Source organism: Cyprinodon variegatus, unplaced genomic scaffold (assembly GCF_000732505.1).
Source record: "Cyprinodon variegatus isolate N-32 unplaced genomic scaffold, C_variegatus-1.0 Scaffold882, whole genome shotgun sequence".
NCBI classification, from domain to species: domain Eukaryota; kingdom Metazoa; phylum Chordata; class Actinopteri; order Cyprinodontiformes; family Cyprinodontidae; genus Cyprinodon; species Cyprinodon variegatus.
In genome coordinates, this window is record NW_015151335.1 from 135,466 (window position 1) to 159,583 (window position 24,118).

General features: G+C 36.4%; 2 protein-coding genes across 4 annotated transcripts in view; both read right to left on the bottom strand.

Moving 5' to 3' along the window:
- Positions 1–4,794: 4,794 nt before the first annotated feature.
- Positions 4,795–20,278, bottom strand: apbb1 (amyloid beta (A4) precursor protein-binding, family B, member 1 (Fe65)). Of its 3 annotated transcripts, XM_015397703.1 has the most exons (15): positions 20,120–20,278; positions 16,642–17,300; positions 14,513–14,718; positions 14,369–14,428; positions 13,904–13,983; positions 13,736–13,802; positions 13,163–13,309; positions 11,744–11,871; positions 11,309–11,314; positions 11,080–11,194; positions 10,926–11,004; positions 10,738–10,818; positions 10,534–10,649; positions 8,864–9,040; positions 8,009–8,224 (listed from the first exon to the last, which is right to left on the bottom strand). In XM_015397703.1, exons 2-15 carry the CDS (start codon positions 17,276–17,278, stop codon positions 8,069–8,071), a joined length of 2,055 nt encoding a protein of 684 aa, XP_015253189.1. In that variant the 5' UTR covers positions 17,279–17,300; positions 20,120–20,278; the 3' UTR covers positions 8,009–8,068. The 3 variants fall into 3 exon arrangements, with proteins under 3 accessions (XP_015253190.1, XP_015253189.1, XP_015253192.1); XM_015397704.1 differs by lacking the exon at positions 20,120–20,278 and having other exon boundaries at positions 4,795–8,224; positions 16,642–17,278; XM_015397706.1 differs by lacking the exon at positions 11,309–11,314.
- Positions 20,279–22,465: 2,187 nt separating this feature from the next.
- The window catches only part of ilk (integrin linked kinase), an 18,813-nt gene continuing 17,160 nt past the window's right edge, over positions 22,466–24,118 (bottom strand). The window contains exons 12-13 of the mRNA XM_015397710.1: positions 23,316–23,446; positions 22,466–23,222 (exon numbers count right to left, since the gene is read on the bottom strand). Of these exons, the coding sequence (XP_015253196.1) occupies positions 23,073–23,222; positions 23,316–23,446 (281 nt within the window). The 3' untranslated portion in view covers positions 22,466–23,072. The remainder of the gene's footprint in view (positions 23,223–23,315; positions 23,447–24,118) is intronic.

Here is a 24,118-nt window from a genome sequence, read left to right on the forward strand (position 1 = left end):
AGGGCAGTCTTCTGAAAATTGTGATTGACAACGGAGCAAAGTTATCTTTGCACAACTCCGTCCTCAGGAACGCGTAGAGGTAGACGGTGGAAGAATAACAAGCAGTGAATCACAGAGGCGGCACAGAGATGAGAGAGATGGATGGCTAAATATTTACTTCACATTCAAGTCTAGACAAACGCAGCCCCATCTGTGTGTTTTGGTTGAAAAATGTATGAAAAACCTAAAAATAAATTAAATCTGAACTGTAGAAGTAAAAGACTGTCCAAAATGTTTGCATCATGGGATAAAATCAGCATTTCTTCTTTCCTTGATAAAGTTTTTATCAAAATATGTTGATCTTTAGGTCCTAAATTGCAGCCAAAAACTAAGCAAAAATCATGCAATGCTACAAATGGCTCCAGGGGCCACACTTTGGATGCCCCTGCAGCTGCATAATACTACACTGAAAAATCATTGTTTTCAATAAAATTACAAGGAACACCATTTTTGGCTTCCCTTTACAAGCTGGCTAAAATAAATTCATCAGAAACATTTTATTTATTTATATTTTCATTCTGATGATGCTCATGACTTTTTGATTCACAGCTGTGTAACACTGGTCTTTTATTCTCTCATAGCCTGAGGCCAATAAGCTAGAGGAATAAGAACCGTATCTATGCTACTCCCACACAGTGAAGAAGTATGAAGTAAACCAACCAAAGCTCAATGGAGAGAGGAATATTGAGTTTCTGCTTGTTTCGCTGTTTAGTTCAAAGGTTTAAGAGCTTTTCAATATCGCATGATCGAAATGAAAAGACCAACAACCAGGCTCAAAATTATTTCTACACTTTGGTAGATTTAAATCTAAAATTCAATTAAAAAATTTAATATGAAAGGACTGAGCAAACAAAAAGGAGTGAACAAAAAAAAAAAAAACATTAAAAAGGAATTTCAATTTTGAACCCATATATGTTCTCTTATAACCTTTGTAAAAGATTACAAATTGAAAGATATGTATATTTTCTTAGGAATACATAAAAAATAAAGAATGAACATTGCAGCAATCAAACTGAGCAGCTTTCACATGTTTCTGCTGGTATTTCTAGCATTTATATTTGGTGATGTGCTTTAAATCTTTGAGGTTGAAAGGCCACCTTAAAAAAAACTGCGGTAAAAAATAATTTTAATTAAAAAAAAACTAATTTTAAAGCAGAATAAAAGCAAAAATTAAGATAAATGCAGGTGGTAGAGCTGAACCACAGCTTTCAACTAATAATACCTCAGTTAAAAGTAGTAATATGCTTTTCTATATTTGGTTCTAGTTCTGGGTGGACAGAGAAGGCTAGAACTAGAAGACCTGAGTGTTTCAGTGATTTATAGACTTACAGAAGGATGTTAAAGTCTATTCTACAGGGAGACTGCTTAAGGACTTCAGAACTGGATGTGCTCTACTTTCTTAGTTCTAGTGAGAACACAGGGAGCAGCGTTTTGGATCAGCTGCAGCTGTCTGGACTTTTTAGGCAAACCTATGAAGACACTGTTGCAATAATCAGCTCTACTAAAGATAAATGCATTAACCGTTTTTTAAATCCTGCTTGGAAATTAGTCCTTTAATCCTGGAAATGTTCTTCAGGTGATAAAAGCCTGATTTGCCTCTGAAGGTTCAGTTCTGAGTCCATCATGACACCAAGATTTCCGTTATAATCTGCGGTTTATAGCTGTTGCAGCAGTTCTGTTGTATATATGTATGAGTCATATATATATATATATATATATATATATATATATATATATATATATATGTATTAAATACAGCTATACATCCTTTTTTGGGGATTTTATTTATGCTATCATCAGACTCAATTGCTCGGGGGCTTTAAAATATAGAACCCAACAGGTACAACAGGTTTAAGGCAACTATTGATGCTTTTACATTCCCTTTCAAGACAATTGGTGCCAAACAGAGACTTAAAAAAAGGCTGGTAATAAATGAAAAAAAAAACAACAGTTTTGATTTCAGCTGCATTAAGGATCAAAAGAGGAGGTTTACCAGCAGATACATCTATTCTGAAAGGTTGATAGAAGCTATGCATTGTGGCACTAATATATTAACTAAAGCTGTGACAACTATGGTGGAGGGTCAGTAATGCTGAGGTCTTGTGCTCTCTTTGAAAGCCCCAGGAAGCTTTGCTACAGTGTTTGGCATCTTAAACTCTGAAATATAAAGACACTCTAAATTCAATCCAGGGAGCCTATTGGAGCAAACAGAATAGAGCCATTGGTGGTTTTTCAACAGGATAAAAATCCACAACTTGAGGCAAAATCAAAATAGTAAAAGTTGATTTCGAATGATGTAGGATGAGCTGCAGAGAGGAGCACAAGACAGGAGCCTGGTAATCAGAACGCAGAAAAATGGTCTAAGACCTTTCTCTTTTGTTTTACTTTTGTGAATTATAGGAGAAATCCTAGTTGTCTCACTTATAAAACCAGGGTTTCTAATAATAATTGAATCTTAATGTGAGATTATTTTAATGGGATAAAACATTTCGGACTTTCTACTCAGCTTTAGCAATAATAAAGGTAAATAAATCTAAATAAAAGGTAATAAATCTTTTCAAAAGGAAAATAACATCTGAAAACTGGCTGGCTTTGGTCCAGTTATACTTGTAGCCCTTGAAAGTTAAAAACCCTGTGATATAAACAACTGCAGCTTAACACCAGCTAATTTTATATTTCTGGGGGAATACTAAATATCAAGTCAATTCAGACCAAAGAAGCAGAACATTTTTGAGAAAAATACAAATATCAACCACATGGTGGCGCTCCAGGGGGAAACGTTAGCAGCTCTTTAAATGCTCATGCAAACAGTTTACTGAGCCATTACAGCATTGATTGCAGTGCCTGAGTAGAGACATAAAAACTCAGCAGATTGGTGCTGATTGAGAGCACAGCCAGAGGATCAACTATTTTAGGAGGAAAATAAGATTCATATTTAATAATTAGTTTAAGAAAGTCAATTTTTTTATGTGTAAATAAATCTTGACACACGATATTCATTTGCTTAAAATAACCAGAGAAAACAGCTACTTTCTTGAGATCTGAATTATAGTATTAATTTTAATTCCCGTCACGGGAAATAAAGAGCTTCTCTGGAAGCAAAAAAAGCCATATAATAAATTTTCACTATACTGACCTATGTGCTGTGAAATGATCCAAGTGGAATTCAGAGTGTGTGACAGCCCATGATTTCTGTTTTAGGATGCATCTGAAATGTCCCCAGCCTTTGATCTGTTTAATGTGAACGACCCAGAGTGAAGGAGTCACCCATCACTGGGGTCCCACCGTAACCCTTCAAAAAGCCAGTGGCAGCCACAGGCCTTGATCTGTCCGCCGGCTCAGGCGTCCCGCTGGCAGGACCGTGCAAATATTCACATGGAGGTGGCCATCCCTGTTATTACTAGTGTGCCTCTGCTGTGAATATCTCTTGATGTGCACCTTTCATCTTAAAATCCATCTCTTTGGGAGACAATGAGGAGCTCCCACCCTTCATCCTTTTGAACTCACCAGGTGGGGGCATCACAGCCGACAAAGGGAGGGATGGGGTGGGATTGCTGCATGCTGCATTAATACTGTACATAGCAGCTCTATCCAAACATTTACTGATTTATTATATATTTCAAAGAGCCATTAAACTGCTACGGAGAAAATAAATAAGAAATAAATCCTCACTAAAGATAGGAACTATCAGGCTACTGGGTGAAGACCTCCCATATGAAAAATAAAATCTCTCCATTCATACTGACATCAAAAGACCACAAGATAAAACATTGATATGTCCACATTTATTGTGCAGTGACTTTTATATACATCCACTTTTTGTTTTTTTACACCTAATTTACATGACCAGTAATAAATTAATCTATTCTTTTTTATCATATGACTGAACACAGCAATCATTAGAGGAGAAAACCACAATAACTCCAAGTGACACACAAGTGACAAGGCAGTTATATGAATCAATGTAAAGTTCTTTAGTGTTTCTTACATCATAACAGGGGCATATGGACGTTGTTTTGGAGCCGTGACACAGAGACAGTGTTGCTTTCAGATACATACAGATCTCTTACAGGTAACATCCTTAAAACCCTCTCTTAATGCTTCAGTATATGTAGTGTTTGCATGTTTCACAGAAAGAGAACTCTGTTTGGCACATTGATTCTGATTTTAGTTATAAATCTCCTTTTTCAGTTTGAAGGATTTTAGTGCTAATAGTTAAAGAGAACAAAGAGCCTAAAATGCCACAATTTACTACCTTTTTAAACATTTTATAGATGACAGTTTCACAAGCTAAAATAAATACATAAAAAATGTCTCAGTATTTAAATAAATGCGTTATCTTTCAAAAAAAGCCCCAACTAAATAAGTAAACCATGAACACCTGAAATAAACAGCACATTAATCATTTCAGTGTTTATCATTTCCATTCCATTTTTCATTACACCCAGACAGCGACCGATACAGGTTGTTTTTTTATAAGGCCGATGCCGATTATTTGGACATCAGTACAGGTGATACCAGGAATGTGCAGCTGATTCTTCAGACCCATATTGCTTTCTCCATCTCCAATCAGATGATTAAAATGATACATTTATAACAAATGTTACACAAGTCTCAATTTGAAAAAAAAAATCATATTTAATCAAAGAAAATATTAATAACAGAGCAAATTGAAAGAAATGCATGCAATGTATGTGCCTTGCATGATCAGAAAACCTGGCTGGTTGGTGAAGGCATGCACCTTTTTTTTATTAATTATTTTTTATTTTTTTTATTAAATCAGCAGATGCCCATTTAATAATAAAAAAAAAAATATTGCCCGCTGATGTATCGGTTCATCCAGTCTTCAAAGATATTGTTACTTCTGCTGATGAGGTTTTGTTTTTAGGAGAGTTTGTGTGTCTGTCTGTGTCCAGCATAACTTATAAGTTATGGATGGATCTTAATTTTTATTAGATGTTTTTAATCAGAGGTGTCCCTCATGCAAAAGATAATCCATTAGATTTTGGTAATGAGCAAATCATAATATGGATTTTTGAATTTATAACCTTGCAAGATATGGATATTTGTCAAAAAAAAGCAGTTCCCCACTAAACCAGAGGGTGGCAGTAGTAAATTGACAGGCTCAGCAGGTATTTTTACTGGAGACAAAAACACAAGAAAGGGGAAGGTTGTTGGTTTATTAGCAGGATCAATTGAAAACATTAACAGATTGTATGGATAATTTTTTATTTATTTTTTTTTACCAGGGTAACAAATCACTGAAATTTGATAATGATCCAGATCATATTCAGGTTTTAGTCACAATATGGGGCAAAATTTGCTGCTGGGCAGTGTGCACTCTGAGAGCTTCTCTAGTTTATAGAGCATCCATCTTCATATTAAAAAAGTTGAACTAAAAATATTGAAACTCTCAAGCCCTTAAAAATCACAATCAGCTTTGCAATGGTTTTTAAAATTAAGAACTTTAATGCTTTCAAAGCTGTGTTCACTCAAAGGTAACAAAATGTGGGTGAGTGTCATAGAAGTTAACAGTTGTAGAGGATGGAAAGTTGGTTCTGACCGATTAAAAAACATTTATTACCCTTTTTTCCCAGGGTAATAAAACAGAGGAAAGAAATATCAGAAAGCTTAGGTCATGTTACAATAGGTACCTTGAGATGAGAGGGATAAGCTATTATGACCGTTTAGCTAAAGGTGATAGCTGATTTTTTTTCTTTCTCCTTTTCAGAATTAGCTGAAAGAGAGCTTAACCGCAGAAACTGTTTAAGGTCTCTAGTTATTTTTTTCCATTTAGCGCCATTATGTGGCACCTTGAAGATGCAGTTCTCAGAAGTCTATCCCTAGTTCTCCTAGCTTTACAAACTCACCATGAAGGTGAAGAACTTTCAATCACAACTTCCATCTTGGATGGTTAGTTTTCTACACTGAGGTCCAGGATTGGTCTTAAAAATGAAAAATCACTCTTTGCAAACTTAACGAGTTCTTTGCAGAATCATTGTACTCTTTTAATTTCTCATTCTTGTACACATGTCTTTTTATACTGGACATAGAAATGAAAAGAACTACAATGAGTTAGAAGCCTTTAAACAGCTGAAAATGTAAAGTTATAAAATGAAGATATTTGCCTCTCAAACTGTCATTAAGGCTCAGTGGACAGAATGCACAGCAAATTATTCTGCCCAGCAGCTTATCTGCAGGCTAATCACCTCGTCTGGAACAATGTCAGCTTTTTAGAGTCGCTTTGATTGAGAGATAGGATAATTATAATGTACTGCACCAGAAGATTATAAAATGATTTTATGTACCTTTTAACACTTTAATCAAGGATTTCCATGATTAATTAATGATTTACTATAAAATGCTGAGACATTCAAATAATCAAACATTTTTTATGTATTTAACGTATGCATTTAAATCATGTTTCAGCCATTATATCTGTATTATTTGCTAAGATCGATAGCATTTAGCCTGGTGGCAGTTTGGGCCCTCAATGGGACATTATTTTGATGAGAAAAATGATTGCGTATTGACACAATTACTTTACATAATTTTAGATCTGAATCATTTTCTTAATCATAACATGAGTTGGATGGCAGATTAGTTAAAGGGTGTAGAGTTCAAAACTGCCCAAAACACCTTATAACTGCATTTTTAACATTGGAGATGAGCATTACTATTATGCTACATACAGTACTGATCACTCACAACAGACACAAAGATAAAATACAGCTCGGCTATTAGTGTAGTCTTTATAAAAACTAAATTGAATGCATTAATGTATTAACTGTGTTCAGTGTTTACACTTTAGTGTATAGAAAGAATAAAAAATAAAATACATTAACCAGAGAGGCCGAGGCCGAAAACACATAGAAAATATAAAGCCAGTTCAGGTTTCACTGACCTGATGAGATCTGAATGTGAAATAAGTGACAGAAGGTTTAACTCTCTAATGCTAGCTTAATGCTAACCACTGACTAAAGTGACATGCCTATGCAACACAAAAATCACCACATCAGCTCTCGCCTCCTTTTTTGATACAGGAACACAAAAAAAAAGAGATATTTATAGGTTACACTGATGGCTCTTGAGCACTACACTGCTCCAGACAGCAGTTATCTAAGCTATCAAAACATGCAGCTCATGGTGAGATTATACAGTACTATTTATTTTTTTGTTGGTGGTAAACAGTTGTGATAAAACCCAGAGTTTGTATCTTTATTACTATCATCATCATGAGATAATGGTTTTCATCATGGCTCTGTTGTTCCATTAAGCCTCACATTCAATCTTTAAAGAAACGCTCATTTACGTGGAATAAAAATTAACACATGGTTGTCATCTAATCACATCATACAGAAACATCTGGTTATTGCACACTAGCACTGAGATTGCAAATGTTCATGCAGAATGAAAGAGAGTACACTACAATTCAATCAGTGGTTGTTCGCAATGTGATGGAGGATGAAGCAAGTCGTTGGAAGACTAAATTACATTGTTTGGGAGACTCATGACTACATTGCACATGAATTATGACACCCTAAGCTGGTACAGAAAGTTCTGTGGTTGAGAAAAAATAAAATCAGTGTGAGGATCTTTGAAATGAATTGATGGCTGAATTAGTGATGCTTTTAGTAAACAAGCAGGAATGTTAGATGAGAACGGTACTGTGGAGGAGAAGACTGAGCATTTCAGTGAGGGGATTCTTGTGTCGGTGGGTAAAATATATATTACATTAGAGTTGGACATTCGTAGCATTGATCCTGGTTAAAAAAAAAAAACGACACAAAAGCGGCAGACTCAATGAAAGAAGAAAACGTTTCATGTGAGCGGTTCGTGAGTTTGTAAAAAGTAAAACTAAAAAGGAAATGTTTCTGACAATTCCCCCACAAACTGCTTCACACACTAGAGACTAGACAAGAGAGACAGGCGTAAGGCGAAACGGAATCCTTATAGGACTGGTGAGGGTGAAAAGGGGTGGCTGTGACAGGATCTCTGCGTATGACAGACAGACAATCCTTGCTTCAGCTTATGGGGACTGAGAACCTGACCTGTAGCTCTTAAAGGTGCCCAGCAGACTTTGCACCCCTTTCTTAACCCGTCGAGCCACAGAGTCAGCAGGAGGAGTGGGCAGGCAGGAGGCCAGGCTGGGCGGGCGAGCATCCAAGCATTTCTGGTAGCGAAGCTGAAAAAAATGATAAATAATGATGTTAAACCTTTAACCTGTTGATACCCAATCTAATTACTCTTCCTGCCATGAGTGGTAATTAATTATTCATATCAAAAGCAGACCAAAACAAGATATGTTTTTAATAGAGCAGCAGCTGGGCTTTATTATATCTCTGAATTTAAATTGTTCCAGAGTTCTCATTTTAGTCATCTTCTGAGTTTTTAAAGGCACAGAGAAAACGTAGTCAATGAAAATCTACCCATCTGTTCTCACTACCATCGGTAAATAACATCTTGTTGTTCTGTTCGCTCTGTTTTGGGGTTGAAAAAACAGCACAAAAATGTCTTATATCCATAAAATCAATAACATTTCCCAGTCCCAAATTTTCTTGTTTTTTGACAGTCCTACTAGTTTTAAAATGTTCTTATTAGTCAAAATAAAATCCACTAGTAACAGTCAGTGAGCAGGAATAAGCAGACAGCGAGGAGGGAAAGGATAGCTGTATAACTGCCTAGTTCAAAAATATAATTAAAAATATCACCTTTTCTTCCTACTCAGATAAATGAAAAGTTATGTACAGATTCCGATTAGTTCTAGGCTTTTATGGTTCCTTCAATGCCGTTCTGTCATTCTGTTGCTGTTCATCTGACTCACCATACAGGCAGCTTGCACAGCCTCACTCAGACTGGCCGCATTGGGTTCACACCAAAACATGTGACAGGTGAACTCCTCGGGACCTTCAGCCATGATGAAAGCAAAAGTGTGGACATCCTGTCCAACTCCCATAAAAGACAGGAAGCGCACCCTACACTCTGAAAGAACCTCATCATCCTGGAGGAGAGACATATGAAAAGAAATAAGAATTCAGAGCATCAATAATGTTACAGGTCCAAAGAGTACAATATCCAATAAAATCATGGTTTCGTTTTGAAACATTATAAGATTAGTACTTGCACTTAGACTTGACAGTTTAAACTTCAAAGCTGAGTGAGAGTGAGTAAACTCTATTTTAAAGGGGTCATAGAATGCAAAACCGAGTTTACATTGTCATAGATGAATAATGATAGTTCAGTGGGTGAAATTCACCATAAAACGGGCAAATTCAAACAAAGCCCCTAATTGACGTAAACTCAGGGGTTTTGCCTTATTTGGTTCTGGCCTGTACTTTTGTTGTGCCCCGAAATCGACATACAGACCAGCCCACTGGTTCACTGGCCCAAGAACATGAATAGAGGTAGATGTAAGACACAAGCTTAGCCGTTTAGCCCACAGTGGGTTTAGTTCTATAAGAATTACAAAGCAGACAGTTTCTTTACTGAAAATGAGCCAGAACAACTGGGGTAAATGCAGTGTTCCAGGCTGCACAGAGAAAAGGGAACATTTTTCACAGTCTTCCCAAGAATCCGAAGACTCTAAAGGCATGGATTATTTTTGTGTATCAGGTCCCTGCAAAGTTTGATGCTCAGCTGTTCATTTGCTCTAAGCATTTTACGGAAGACAGCTTTCAAAATCTTGGACAGTTCAAAGAAGTATTTGCTAAACTTCCTTTACTGAAATGAGGGGCTGTTCCGACCGTAAGGCCAACAAAAATGCAAGCTATAAGTATTATTCTGTTGCTAAGCTGTTGATAGCAATGCTAGCATATCTATGGTGACCAGTTTTGGGTTTCTGAAAAGGAGGACCAAACCCGATCCGGTAACGGTATGTTTCTTATTAGTCATACCGTTACCGGGTCGGGTTTGGTCACTCTGTCCCCCGCTGGCTCCCTACCCCTGTCCACCGGGGTTCTCAGACCAGCCCCGGAGCTGATAGCTCGGTTCGAATGCCCGGTGTGTTTAGACTACGTGCTACACTGTAGTCAACCAAAATCCCGGACGATTTTGAAATTCCCTCCGGACATTTTTTTAAATATGTATGAAAAGTTGGACATGTCCAGGAAAACAAGGATGTCTGGTCACCCTACCATATCAATATTTTGATGTTTCAGTTAGTGAATGCTTGTTGCTGTGATGAGTCTTTGCTCAGCAGCTTCACTCGTTGTAAAGTAACCAATCAGCACACAGCTCATCTAAATATTCATGGGCATACCATAAAAGGAAGAAAACCTGTGGTTTTATTCTAGGTCTTTAAACCAGGCTTGCATTAGGGCTCATAGAACAGCAAATATGCCATTTTCAGCCCAACCAACGTTACACACCCTATTCAAAGACCTTAAGGACAGGTACCAAATACCATATATAATCATTCTATGAACCCTTTAAAACACATTGCAGACAAATGTGAAAATGGACAAAATCTGTTGGTTAAGGTAGATTTTTTTTTACCTCTTTTGAAAGTATAGTTAGGGTAGCTGGGGCAACATTGACAGAAACAGGAGTCCAGTCATTTTTATCTCTGCCAGCCATTGCAAACTCCAATGCTTCATTTAATATCTCCATTCCTGTCAAAACCATGAAAAGCAAAGTTATACAGTAAATAACTGTAAAAATTTTACTAATAACAGAAATGTATAATCTAATTTCCTTTACCAACTGGTCTGGCCACTGGTATACAACCAAGATAATAAACATGGAAGCGTTGGAAGAGCTCATTCTTTGGAGCAGGAAACTCTGTTAAAGTAGAAAAGCTTTTATTACTTAGTTGAAACATTTAAATAAAACAGGAAATGTTAAAATTATCTGAAGTTTTTCAATTTTAACTTCAACATGACATTTACCTTCAATGCCAAAAGGTTTACTAGGGTCAGAGGAAAGTCTGCTCACTCCTGGTTTATTAGTCTTTCTCTCCATCATGATCTACAGCAAAATGACAGTATATAACTTTCAGGAAGGAACTTAATAATTCAAAATTAAGCCAAAATAGCCACTTACCTTTGAGCACATCTCATGCAAGCTGGTGGCGATGTTCTTGGCAGGTGAGTCGCAGCGGAAAACATGACACTTCAACACTTGAGTGAGGTTGTCTCGAGCCACATAAGCAAAATCCCTGCAGGTGAAACAAGTGGCTAAATGTTTACTTTGAGATTCACTTTTGTTAAAGCACCTTAGCTATAAATGCTACAACACATCTAATTTCCAAATAGAATTTAATAAAGAATACCTTTCCCTGTAAATGATGGAAAAAGCAGCATGAAAGAAAATATAAAACAGCCGTTAGAAGTCAGACAGACAAGTGGCGCAAAAGATTAGTGATATATTTTAACTGCAGTTATAAAAGCCATCCAGCAGAGGGCAGCAGCAGCATGAAAAGTCAACATACGAAGCAGTTCCTATCATAGACACCCACAGTGCCTTCTTTTTAAAGAGTACCAAAATGGAGACTAAGAAAGAAATAAGAACACTAGCAAATGAGAACTGAAGCTGTTTATAAAGTCAGAAAGACCATCAACAAACACTAATCTTTATCTGATTACTTCAGCAGAGTTAAATGTGAAGAATATTTTCAACTCTATCAAATCTGCCCAGGGTTTTAAATTCAAATAATGCACTAAATATAAGACATAAATATAATAGAAACATTTCATATTAGCCTGACCTTCCGTTATCTCTGCCGACGCCCCAAACACGGATACTGCCAATCGGCTGAGAATGAAGAAGGGTCTGACCCAGAGGATCGATCAAGTTCATTGTGTCGTTCTCCAAAACCATTAGCATGTCTTTTCCCTGTAAGAGAATGAAGAAACTTAGTAAGAGCAACAAGATTGAACAGTTTGTAGCAATAATCTGATTTGGACTCTATCTTAAAAAATATAGAATGATGACAGAATTGATCTTGAATTGGTTAAATAAACTGAAAACAAGCAGTGCAACTACTTTCTGTTAAAAGATCAGAAAAGCTGACTTATAAAAAAATGAATTATGAAAAAAATTGTAATGCTAAAAAAAAATTGAAATATTGAGAAAAAGTTTAATATTTGTTGTCCCTTATTTTACAAAATGACTCTCATAATGTATAGGTTCGTTAAGCAGTGAAATAATTCAGTTCTGTATTTCTTGCAAAATTGATGCTTATAACACAGGGGTGTCAAACTGGTTCCAGAAAGGGCCGTGTGGCTGCAGGTTTTCTTTCCAACCCAGCAATAGCACACCAGACTCCATTCATCTCATCAAGTCATCATGTTAAGACTGGACTCACTTGACGGGATGACTGGAGTCTGGTGTGCTATTGCTGGGTTGGAAAGAAAACCTGCAGCCACACGGCCCTTTCTGGAACCAGTTTGACACCCCTGTTATAACATAATACAGTGGCTCAAAAAATATTTCCTATTTATAGAAAGTTAAAGTGAAAGCAAAGATGCATCAGTAACCAAATAATCGAGGCCTTGAAAAAAATTAAATTCAAAGTGCACATAATTAGCAGGGAATGCAGTGAGGCTAGAGTTCTTGCATCAAGAGCGACTACACACGGACAAGTCCTACTGAGAAATGCTGCTGGAATCAGAAACATCAGGAGTATGTTATTTTCCAACAGGACTTGGCACCTGCCCAAACTCTAAATAAACCCAAAGCCATCACTGTGACCATGGTGGTACTGTGCCTGGTTGGTCAGTTAAACTCCCATTAACTCAAAAGAGAATCTTTTGTTATGAGGAGCAATAAAGACTATCTTAAGGCCACTATCAAATCAACCTGGGCTTCTATTAGACTGAACCCTGCATGCCAAAGCCACACTGAGACAATGACTGATGCAAAAAGTAAAACTATTTTCAGTAGCTTGATGTTTCTGTTTAAATAATTCTTTTACAATACTCAAATTTTCAGAGACACCAAATGTTGGGTTTTCATTAACTCTAAGCCCTTATTAAGAAAATATTTTGCCTGATTATTAATACATTTATATACAAGATTCAAATTTAAATAAGAAGAAAATTTTTTTCAATAAATATAACTCATTGCGATGTATTTTTGGACGTTGATGGAAAAGTGGCAGAAGAAGACAGGCGTATCCGCTCACCTCTCCCCAGATCCCTGCCGTGTCATGAAGGTTGTGTTTGTGATAAGAAAGCTGTCGGATGCAGTTGTTCACAGCCACACTGCTCTTGCCAGGTGCCAGATCCTCCTCGGACATCTCCACCCAACCCAGAGAGCGCACTGCAAAACACTGAGTACAGACAAAATGTCACTGATGAGAAAAACTTAAAAGTATGCTACTATGTCCTGTTAGCGTTTTTGGTTTTTGTTATTTCTGGTTAAATATTTAACATTTCTCAAACAAATCTAGTTTTTTTCAAGGTCCCAAATTAAAGAGATGATTTGGTTGGCGACAAAGTAAAAATCTACTTCTTCACATTGGCCCAACCAAATTTTGAAACCATGTTTAAGTCTGTATGCAAGGCCCAAAACAACTTCTGCTCCTTTTTATTCATCTACTAAGCAACTGCAGCATTTTACATTAATCCAGAGGGATTTAAATTACTTTCCTATCATTGATAAGTTACAAGTTAATGCAAGAAACTAACACGTCATTACAGCTGATTAATTGAAATATTCTCATGTCTTAGGAGAGAAATACCAAAATGACGTTTACCTTAGTCTCTAAATCTGTACATTGTGGAGCTCGTTTTTCTTCTTCCTCTGATTGGGAGCAATTGTAGCTACAAAACCAGAAGAAAATGTGGAAGAAAAAGATTACAAACTGCAGCACACAGACAATAGGCTAAGTCAGATGTCATTTTCCAAAAAAACTTCCACATACTTTAAGTTGATGGATGCATAGCGTAGAGTTGCTCCCTCAAATTCTTTCAGACTCTGATCAGATGCAGCTTCTCCCTCCTCCTGAACAAAGACAAGAGGATTTATGTCAGGCTGTCTGCCTAAGTGTAAAACCGCTCAAGACAGTAAAAAAGGCCTAAAACCAAAAATGAGTCAGTTTGATTACATTAGCAGTGATGTGGAAAACCAAATGGTATAAGTAACTACAGAACTGCTTCAAATGTGGCTTAAAATACACCAAACTACAACCTTAGGAATACATGTTGCCATTTCTCCCATTATTAAAGCAGATCATATGCTCAAGAGGACCAATCTGGCCGAAATTAGCCCACTTACGCAATCTCCAAATAAAGTGTTTATCAGATTTAATGTGTCACTAATATAATAACCACACTAAGAAATTGGGAGGATATTTCTAAACAATTGTGACTTGGGTTTTGTCTCTTACCTTCCACAATTCCCCTTCATCACCACCATCATCTGTGCTGGAAAGCTGAGCCCAAGTTTCCTACCAAATATAACTTAATTTATTAAACTCACAATTATATTTTTAGCCCCCTAGGCAACAGGCAAACTGTTCAGGTTCCCTCACCTCAGGTTCCTCGCAGGGTGTGGTCTCCAGTGACATTGTAGAAGACATCATGGAGTCGCCAACTTTACCCAAGGGCGAAGGAGGTTCCCACTGGGTGGTGCCAGTGGGAATATGCCAGTAATATGTGCCAGATGTATCGCGAACCCTCATCCACCCAGAGGGCAGGTCTGTGTCCGTTTCAAACGCACTGGAGTCCCAGAAGGATTCTACAGAAAAAAGGAAAAATAAAACAAACATTGAGAATGTAAAGAGTAAACTAAAATATAAAGCATATTCTGGATCTACAATCTGAGATTTGTGAGCATGGCTAGGCGAACCTTTTTAAGAGGTTTTTATTTTGAAAGAGAAGAAAGGGAATGATGCAGAGTATTTAGCTCACAGAGTCCTATTTCAACAATTAAAAAACAGATTACTTAAGATGTCGAACATGCTAATATGGCCACAGGAAGAAAAAGGAAAAAAACAACAACAAAGTAATATAAATCCCTTGGATGAACGTTGTTAAGCTAGCTAGCTAGTGGAGGTAAAACAGTGACTTTTAATTTAAGCTTAAAGAACCAGCAGTCAAGACATAAACTGTAAAAAGGTGAATTGGTGGTTTGCAAGCTTAGCTTTTTTTCCTATGCACTAGCTGGGCTCTGCTCCCATGACACTGAAACCACTGCAGTATGATGTCAGTGTGAGTTGATAGGATATTTCATCTTTAGGTGGGCTGTGTCTGAACATCCACCTTAAACCATAACTTCTCAATCCCTATATAGAGCAGAGACTATATAGTAAACTCAATAACTGACCAATTGGACAGATAATCACTAGGTTTTGCTCCCTGTTGGTCACCTGACTTTGGGATCCTCCCACATTGCCTGCACCCTCTTTGTTCTCCCCCTTCCCCATAACAAAACACATGATGCTCGCCAAGTGACCATTGATGCTCACTACTTTTCCAAGTGCACTGTGCAACATTTTGAGTTCACAACTTTTTCATCTACTAGACATTCGGACGCTCGTATAAAATGCCGTAACCATTAGATATTACTCTATAGGGGTTTGGGTGGCTGTTCGTAAACCAAAGACAAACAATCTTCAACATTTATCTTACTTTGGAGTAGAGCTGGGTGATAAATGCTGATAAATTGATTCACTTTAATTGGCTGTAAAGATTTTATTTTAGGAAAATCCAGATTTTATTTAAGCCAATGCAATGGGCGTCCACTGTTCAAAGTGACATCAGTCATTTATTGTTCTCTGATGTATTCTCAACACTGATAAACTAGCTAACTAAAGCTGAAAACACTTTTTTTATGTTTTCAATATGCCAATGGCAGTGGAAAACGAAGAAAAAAAAAATCACAATTTTTGTATTTAGTTGCAATTTGACTTTAGATCAACCATCAGCATGAAAAATAAAAAATATATACATCTTTTTTTATGACATTAAAGGGAGAAGATAATCATACTCATAATGAAGCTTTGCACAGTTCATGCATAAAGTCTGCAATAAAGTAAAATGCAAAGGAGATTTCAGCCAGGCATACACTGTACGATTTTTTGCCCTTTTCGAGCCGATTCTCCAGTCGTGCGAGAATTTTTTCGATCGTACCAAGTGACAGAGTCATCATGTGTCTGCCGTCATGTAGTATACAGGGGGTAACGAGGGGTAATCAGATCTCACTACTAACCATGAATCAGGAATTGTAAGGTTGGGAGAAAATTAAACATGTTTGAAATTCAGTCGGCCGTGGTGAGGTGTTAGTGGGCAAATCGTGCTGTTGAAGCAGAGCCACAAGCAAATTTACAAGAACCTCAAGCACTGCGCATGTGCAAACAGAGGAGTTGTTCTTCTTCTAGATTGACAAATCTGACCAACGGTTGAAAATATCACGCAGTGTATGCCCGACTTTAGTATGCCTTAAGAAAGTCCTTGAGATACTGACACTTATGGATAAATGTTAGTTGATATCATAGTTAATGTCCTGATCCTATTTAAATGTTTTTGTTTGGGGTTTGAGCTTTACACTCTAAACAACAAAATAAAAATGGGGAGAATAAAACTAGGACATTAAAAATGATCATAAACAGGTGATATAGGATGATTTACATAAGATTCACTCTCATGTTCTTCAGATTACCTCTGTTCCCATTTGGAGAATTGTCGGAGTTGTCCTGAGACATTGAAGGCCAGCTGGGCTCTTCGTCACTTGGGGTCCCATTCATGTTGGAGAAGAGGAGACAAGCATTTCTACCCACAACACTGCCTTCTCTGGAGGTCTCCACGGGACTCTGCTCCACAGGTTTCTCTCCTGAGCCTCCATCTGTGGTCTCCTCATGCACCTCAGAATTGTTATCCTTTTCTTTATCATCCTCTTCTCTCTCTTTTTCTTTCTCTTCTTCAGATTCCAGAGTGTCGATAAGTAGTGGCTCATTCAGGATGTTCTTGGATTCTTCCTGACTCAGGCCAGGTGTCATAGCTATTTTGGGAGATTTTGTTTGCTCCTCATTTCCTTGTTGTTCTTCCTGAGTGATGTTCTGAAGAGGAAAGTCTTCCCCGTTACCATTCTGGTTGATATTGCAGTTATGGTCCTGATCCTGTTGGTTCTCAGCTACTTTGCGGAGCTGGTTTCGGCCTTCCTTTACCCGCTTAGCATTGTTGCCGATGGATTCCTGGTCACACCAGAGGGTGCCTTCATTCAGCTTGTTTTTCAGCTCTTCATCTTGCTTTTGTTTATTAACAACATACGCTACATCTTCATCATCGTGACCACCCATGGTAGCTTCCCTTCCAAATAATCTGGTGGAGATAAAATCAAGGATTTATTAAAGTACACATAAGATATTACCAACTTTTATGAACTTATATCAGACTCATCTGAGAATGCCTTATCAGCCAGGTTTGCCAACAAGTCTTTGGTATGGAGGCTTTTATTTGGAAATGAAAAATTAGCTAAACTGAAGATAGATATATTCAATATAATTTAAGTGATTAAAATTAAATCAAAGAGGCACAAAGACGCAAGAATATTCTACAAAGTTAATGTACTTTAAAAGAAAAACATGTGTTACAAAAAATATGTTTATGCTTCAATCAGGCTGTTTTGAAAGGGAGACGTAGTGCATTAAAAAAGGATAAATGGTGTGCAGTAATGTCACTATGTTTCATTTTTTTTATCCTCTATGTGTCATGAAACAGGCTGGATTCGAAAATGCTGACAGCGTCGAAAATTATCAAGATCAAATGTAGAAGAAAAAAAACCTTACAGAATACAGCCCGCTGTTTTAAGGTTATCCATGTTTATTGTTAAACATAAATGCTGTAGATTTACAGTATAAAAGAGAACAAAAATGATCTAAAACCAATCAATAAAGACCTAAATCTGCATTAAACTATTCAGATACTTACTATGATTGCCAACAGGCTTTGTCCATCCTGGACTAATATTGTGATGAGATTTTTTTTGGACATAGGCAACAAAACCTTGGAGGCTGTAAGGCCATCTGGCCTTCGCCCAATAGTAGGCCTGCAACTAACGATTATTTTGCTAATCGATTAATCTGTTGATTATGTTTCTGATTAATAATCAGATAGCAAAAAATAATTTATTTGAGATCAAACCAGGTGAAACTAAAACTTTTCCACTTGAGAAGTTCTGAATAGAGCATACTGACAGATGGAAAAGATTTTTTATTTTAAATGCAAAATGTTTATATTCTATTTTTTACAATTTTGGTATAATTTCTACTCAAGGTGGGTCAGTCTGTCACTAAAGGCATGTTTTAGAGTCTCTACATTCCAGTTAGCGATTAATTCTAATTAGTTGACGATTATTTTAATAATCGATTAATCTGATTAATTGTTTCAGCCCTACACTATTATTTTGGATCCCCCATAGCTCTCCATTAGATTCAAGTCAGAACTAGCTAGGCCAAAAAAAAAACATTACTATTAAATTCAGTCCAAAGAAAAATTGTGATCCAATTAAAATATAATTTAAAAAATAAAATTCAAAATCTCATTCAGCAAATGGACTGAACAATTTCTTACTTAACTGTAGGTTATGACCATCAACAGCAGAATGGCAGGGAAAAAAGTAAGCATATATTGATTGTATTACACATTTTCATAAGGGCCAGAATGTAAATAGGTAAAAAAAAAAAAAAAGTACAAAAATAAATAAGTCAGAAAATACTGATGAGTAAACCCCCCCACAAATAAAGTAATTTTTTGCCATTATAAGTAGGGCATTTTTATGCTTCGGGAGAAAGACGATTTGAAGATCTGGTAGGAAGCCACCTGGAATCATCTTTGTTTTGTCATAGTTTGCCGAAGGGGATTGCTAAGGCTGCCCATAATGGATATTGTTGCAAATTTCTTAGGTAGAACAAAAACAAAGGGGAAACAGAAAGTTTAAGCTCCTTCTATGTACCATTACAAAAACAGATAATCTCACCATAATCAAAGGGAAATAGTTTAGATTGCAAAACAAAAGCAGATAAAAGCAGAGCCAATTTAAGACGGTAGAAGTCTTAAATAACACCTAGAAATAAGATCCTAACAGGCACAACTTCCCAGAAAACATTTAGCAGAGAAAGGTATATGCCAGATATTATCCTTTTAAAGACTCAGCCTACCCCAATACTGAACTTGACAGCAAAGGTCTTAAAGAAGCACACTTATTTATTAAATAAATTTGATGCAGTTAATTTAGAATAAAATCTAAAATAATTAATATTTTTAGCTGAATGTTTTTTTCTTGTTTGTTTTTTTTAACAACTATTCTAGATTCTAACACAGGTAAACAGTAATTTCGATAGGTTTCATGTATTAAATGTTTCCAAGATTCTAAAATAACATAACATTTAACTCTAGACGTCAAGTTAAAAATGATTCTGTATTTGCCTGTTTGTTCCTTTGGACTTTCAAAAGAGAGTAGTTTTATAATTAAATAATATAAAGGGGCTTCACAGTTAACAACTAAATTATTTATAATTTATAATTCAATATTCCCCGATATTTTAAGTCCTGTTCAAACAAACCAGGCATCCCTTGTCACATTAATATCAAAATCTAACTTGGACAACTTAAGAATAATTGAATATTATGTAGTTGGGCGGACGAATTGCTATTGATGAATAAATATATCAAGATGGATTGTGCCGCTTGTCACAGATAACTCGTTTATTATAAATCACTGCTAACTACTTCGAAGTCGGTATCTCACTGACATATTAACGCAAGGCGCTAACCGGGGTTACTATCATTGATGGAGTGACTGATCAATAACAAACGTACTTCAGCAGGTTCCGTCTGTCAACACGATCCCTTACGGGTTAGATAATACAACCAAATAAAAAACAACAGCAATCCCCGGACAAAATTATAGATGTGGCATATATGCACTGAATGCAACATTTAAGTTACGTTGCTGCTATTCCATTTTCCATCGCCGCAGCTGGAACTAACGGGCATCATCCGCCATCATCGCCATCCGCCTTTGCTAGGCTAACATTAGCTTCTCACCTAGCTAGCTGGCTAACGTAGACAAAAAATAGCTCCAAAACGGCTACGGCAAGAATTATTCATCAAAACTAATATTAGGAAAGTAGACTTACCAAGTCCACTAAACCCTCCTGCTATATAAATGTGACAAACACTGTAAATTAACTACATATTTCCATGGGTCGTGTTGGCTCGCTGGGTTTCTGGATGTTTTCAGTCAGGGCTCGGCTAGTGATGGAGGACGACGAACCTGCGTCACGGACCATCGTCACGGCGCGAGCCCACTAACGGCCCTCAGGCACAGAGAGGAGAGGTTAAATATCAAAGCTATTCTTTGCTACTTTAGGAAATAAAATCCGCCGCTGCAGTTCTCTGTCCTATGGAGACACCTTGCATAGTTCACTAGGAAGACGTCAGGGGAGAAATACCTGGTTGTCCATTTTCATTTTATGTTTTATTTGAATAAATAAATGTTTAAGTGACGGAGGGGAAAACATAAATATGAGTATGAAATAATTTTTAAAAGACAATTGTTGGTTGGTTTAGGAGTAGTGGTTCTAAATGAGATTCAATTCTGATCTGGCAAAGTAGTTTGCATTTAAAGGAGAATTGAATCTCCATAGGGTTACTAATAAAACTGTCATAATAAAAAGTACCAAAATTGAACTGGTATTATATAAAAAAGGAACCAATCGATATTTTATAATTACTATAGAGCGGATGGGAGCCAAATGTTTTTCTGAAAAATTAATGAAATCTTAAAAGCTCCTTAATAGTTCTTATTTAGTACATTAATAATGTTGATTATGATTGATATTATCCTTCAGGGAGTTGAACCTATATCCCAGTCTCATCTACCTTGCAGTTTCTTCCAGTATTTAGACCATCATCCACCTCACCATCATCTCTGACCAGCTTCCTAGTCCTTTCTAATAAAACCATAATTTATTCCCTCCTTCTAGTTCATATTGATTCAAATGTCTTGGTAAATCACATAAAAAGTGGTTATAAAGTTAGAAATAAAGTTCTTAAAAAGGGAGACTACTTTTGCTTTTTCATATTTAAAGGAAAAGTCTGGTCATAAGTACTTTAAATATAAAATTATTACATACTGTTCAATAAATAAGTGTTTTTTATTAAGAGTAATATTCTTTTCAATGTGCTTCACTGGAGGCATCCATGTTTGTCAAAGAGCACTACTGCCACCTACAGGTTTGTGATGTCACAGTGCGGTATCGGCTGTTGAGCAAGTCCCAGTGCTGTATCTGGTGTTTGTAACAACGCGCTATTATACAAGTCATCTTGAAAAGATTCTTCTTGGCTGCATATTACGTGTTTTTTCTCTGGCCAGAAGTTTGATTGCAAATCCTCCCTCTTCAAGTTGGCAATCCAAGGATGAACTCGTGGTGGATCATGAATCGGAAAGGTGAAAAAAAAAATGTTTTTTCACTTTTACCCATTGTATTACAACATCCAACTGCCATGCACGCGGGCATTGTCACTAACTATGGCTCGTACAAATTTCAATGGTGAAGTCCTCTCAAAATCTAAAATAATTGATGTTGATTGCAGGTGTGTCTGGTCTCATTGTTTCTAGTCCCATTGGTTTTTCTTGTAAAGCTGTCTGTCGCTGCTAAATCAGCTTATGGCACCCCTGCTGTTTTTTACCGATTAAAGCTAAATTCAATAAACCATTTATTAAATTGTATTAGTTTTAGGTATAATGAGCCACTGGTTTTTCTTTGCTGACCGGACCTTTCCTTTAAACTATGTACATACTCTGTTATGAGCAGTCAGTTCTACAACATAAATTGATAATTTTCTGTGTCATTTGAAATTTCACAACAAATTCAGATTCTTTGCACATCTTTAATATACTTATATATAAATACATACAATTTTCTTATTCGTTCTTAATTTTGGCTTCAACCATGTGATTCAGCACAAGCAAGCAAGCAGGTAGAGGCACGGAAAAGATGCAGGTAAAGATATCCAGCCATGAGGTTTGGTGAAATGAATTACAGAGACAATTAGACATTTCAAAATAACAAAGTTTCAGTAATTATACTTTGAAAGACATAAACCCTGCGTTTTAATGTCCCAGTGGTAGCAATAGTTTCTGAAGAAATTATTTCATGCAGGGTTTATGACAGAGAACTGAAGGCATTTTAAGAGAGTAAAATATTAATGCATTCAACATGAAAACAACACTTTTATCATGCTGTTGGCATGCCAACAGCAGCTGACTGCTTTTTGCTCAAATATATGGGTAATAAAAAATAAAAAACTGAGGCATAGAATTTAGATTACAAGAACATAATACATTTTAAAGCCATGATAAACAATTCAGTTACAAACTGATTGCAAGAAGATAAAAATAATCCTGTGATGCACTATTGAACTCATTTTCCCAAAAATATTTTGGTGCATAGTCACTGCCCCAGTAAAAGGAAAAAAGAAAAGTTTTTTTTTTTATTTAAACTGCTTGCAGGATGATTGCATTAAACTGCCAATACTGATGAATTCAAATGCATAACCTTGTAAGTTCAGGCAATCAGCTAACTTCTGATGTTTGGCATGCTTGCTCATTGAATACAGTTCTTTGCCACAGAAACAACCACCTTTTTCCTGTAATGTATTTTTTTCAGGATAATCTGTTATTTTAAGTCATAAGTCAACCACAGAATTTACATTTTGAACAGAATTAAGCTGAAATCCAGCCGTCTGATACAACATATCGTCATGGTGATCTCCACAGGTTGTTTAGTGAGTAGGAAACGATTGTACTCATCCACATGATTAGTTAAGAAATGAAGCAGCCAAACTCCTGCAAAGACATACATGACAAAAACTATAACATGACATATCAATTGAAAAAGAAAAAAACATGTATAAAAGAAGTGACTGCTGCCCTCTCAGAAGCTTCAGAGGAGATGAATGTAGCGATAAAGAGATTAAGGCAATACTGGTAAGCACCAAAACACCATTTCAAGAGTCAAAGTAGCATCTGATTAAAAAAGATCCAGGTTTTGAAATTGTTTGACAAAGGAGAAGAGTTACAGTTTTTCACTTGTCCTGCATTTTTTCCAAAATTGGCACAATCATGTCAAATTTGGGCCTTTTCGCCGGGTCTTCGTTCATGCAAATCTTCATAAGCTTGCATATGTGTGGGGAGATGCCAGGAGGGATGGTGGGCCTCAGACCTTCCAAAGCAATCTGAAATTCAACACATACAAGCTTAATTCATTTCTCCATCTGCATTTATCTTGTTTTACTAAATGAAATCCACTGAGCTCTAATTTTGGTGACCTTCATGCCGATCTCCATGTTGGACAAGTCTGCAAATGGAACCTCTCTGGTCACCAGCTCCCACAGCAAGATGGCAAAGCTCCACATGTCAGCAGAGCGACGATTAATCTCCTCTGGCTTCTTCTGCAGGGCTGACAATCAGAGAGAAAATCCAAAGGTTACCCGGTGAAGTAGATTTGTTCCAATAAGAATTAAAGAACTAGTATTTTTTTTTTATTGAGGAGTTTAACTATTTAAAAAGGCATGAACTTCCTAACTTTAAAAATTTTAATATAGATTTAAAAAGTAAATAATTAATGTATTCAGCTACCATGTTGTGCGGTATGTTTTTTTTAAAGAGCTGTGCAAAAGTTTTCTTATGTCTTCGTCACCCCGTTTCTTGTAACATTAGAATCACAATCTATTGGATTTATATGCATCTGTCAAACGGAACACACTGTAATACTTTGAAGAATCAGGATAATTGTACAGACCAGGGAAAGAAAGTTAGGGTTGTCAAGATTCTACAATTTTAACCTGGATATCAATATACCCTGGGGAATATTTGATGCCATTTTCAATGCCATAAAAAAGATAAAAAGGAAAAAAATATTTTTCTCATGATGGAAAACTCACTTTTTTAATCTGAACAAGAAATATTCTCAATTCTGAACCGAATCATAGATTCTAGTTAAATAATTGTGCAAATAAATGTCAAATAAACCCAAACATAACATTTGACAATATTCTAAGGTTGTCTTAGGTGTTATTTTATTAATGTGTAAATAATCCATAAATAAATAAATACAAAATAAAGAAATGAA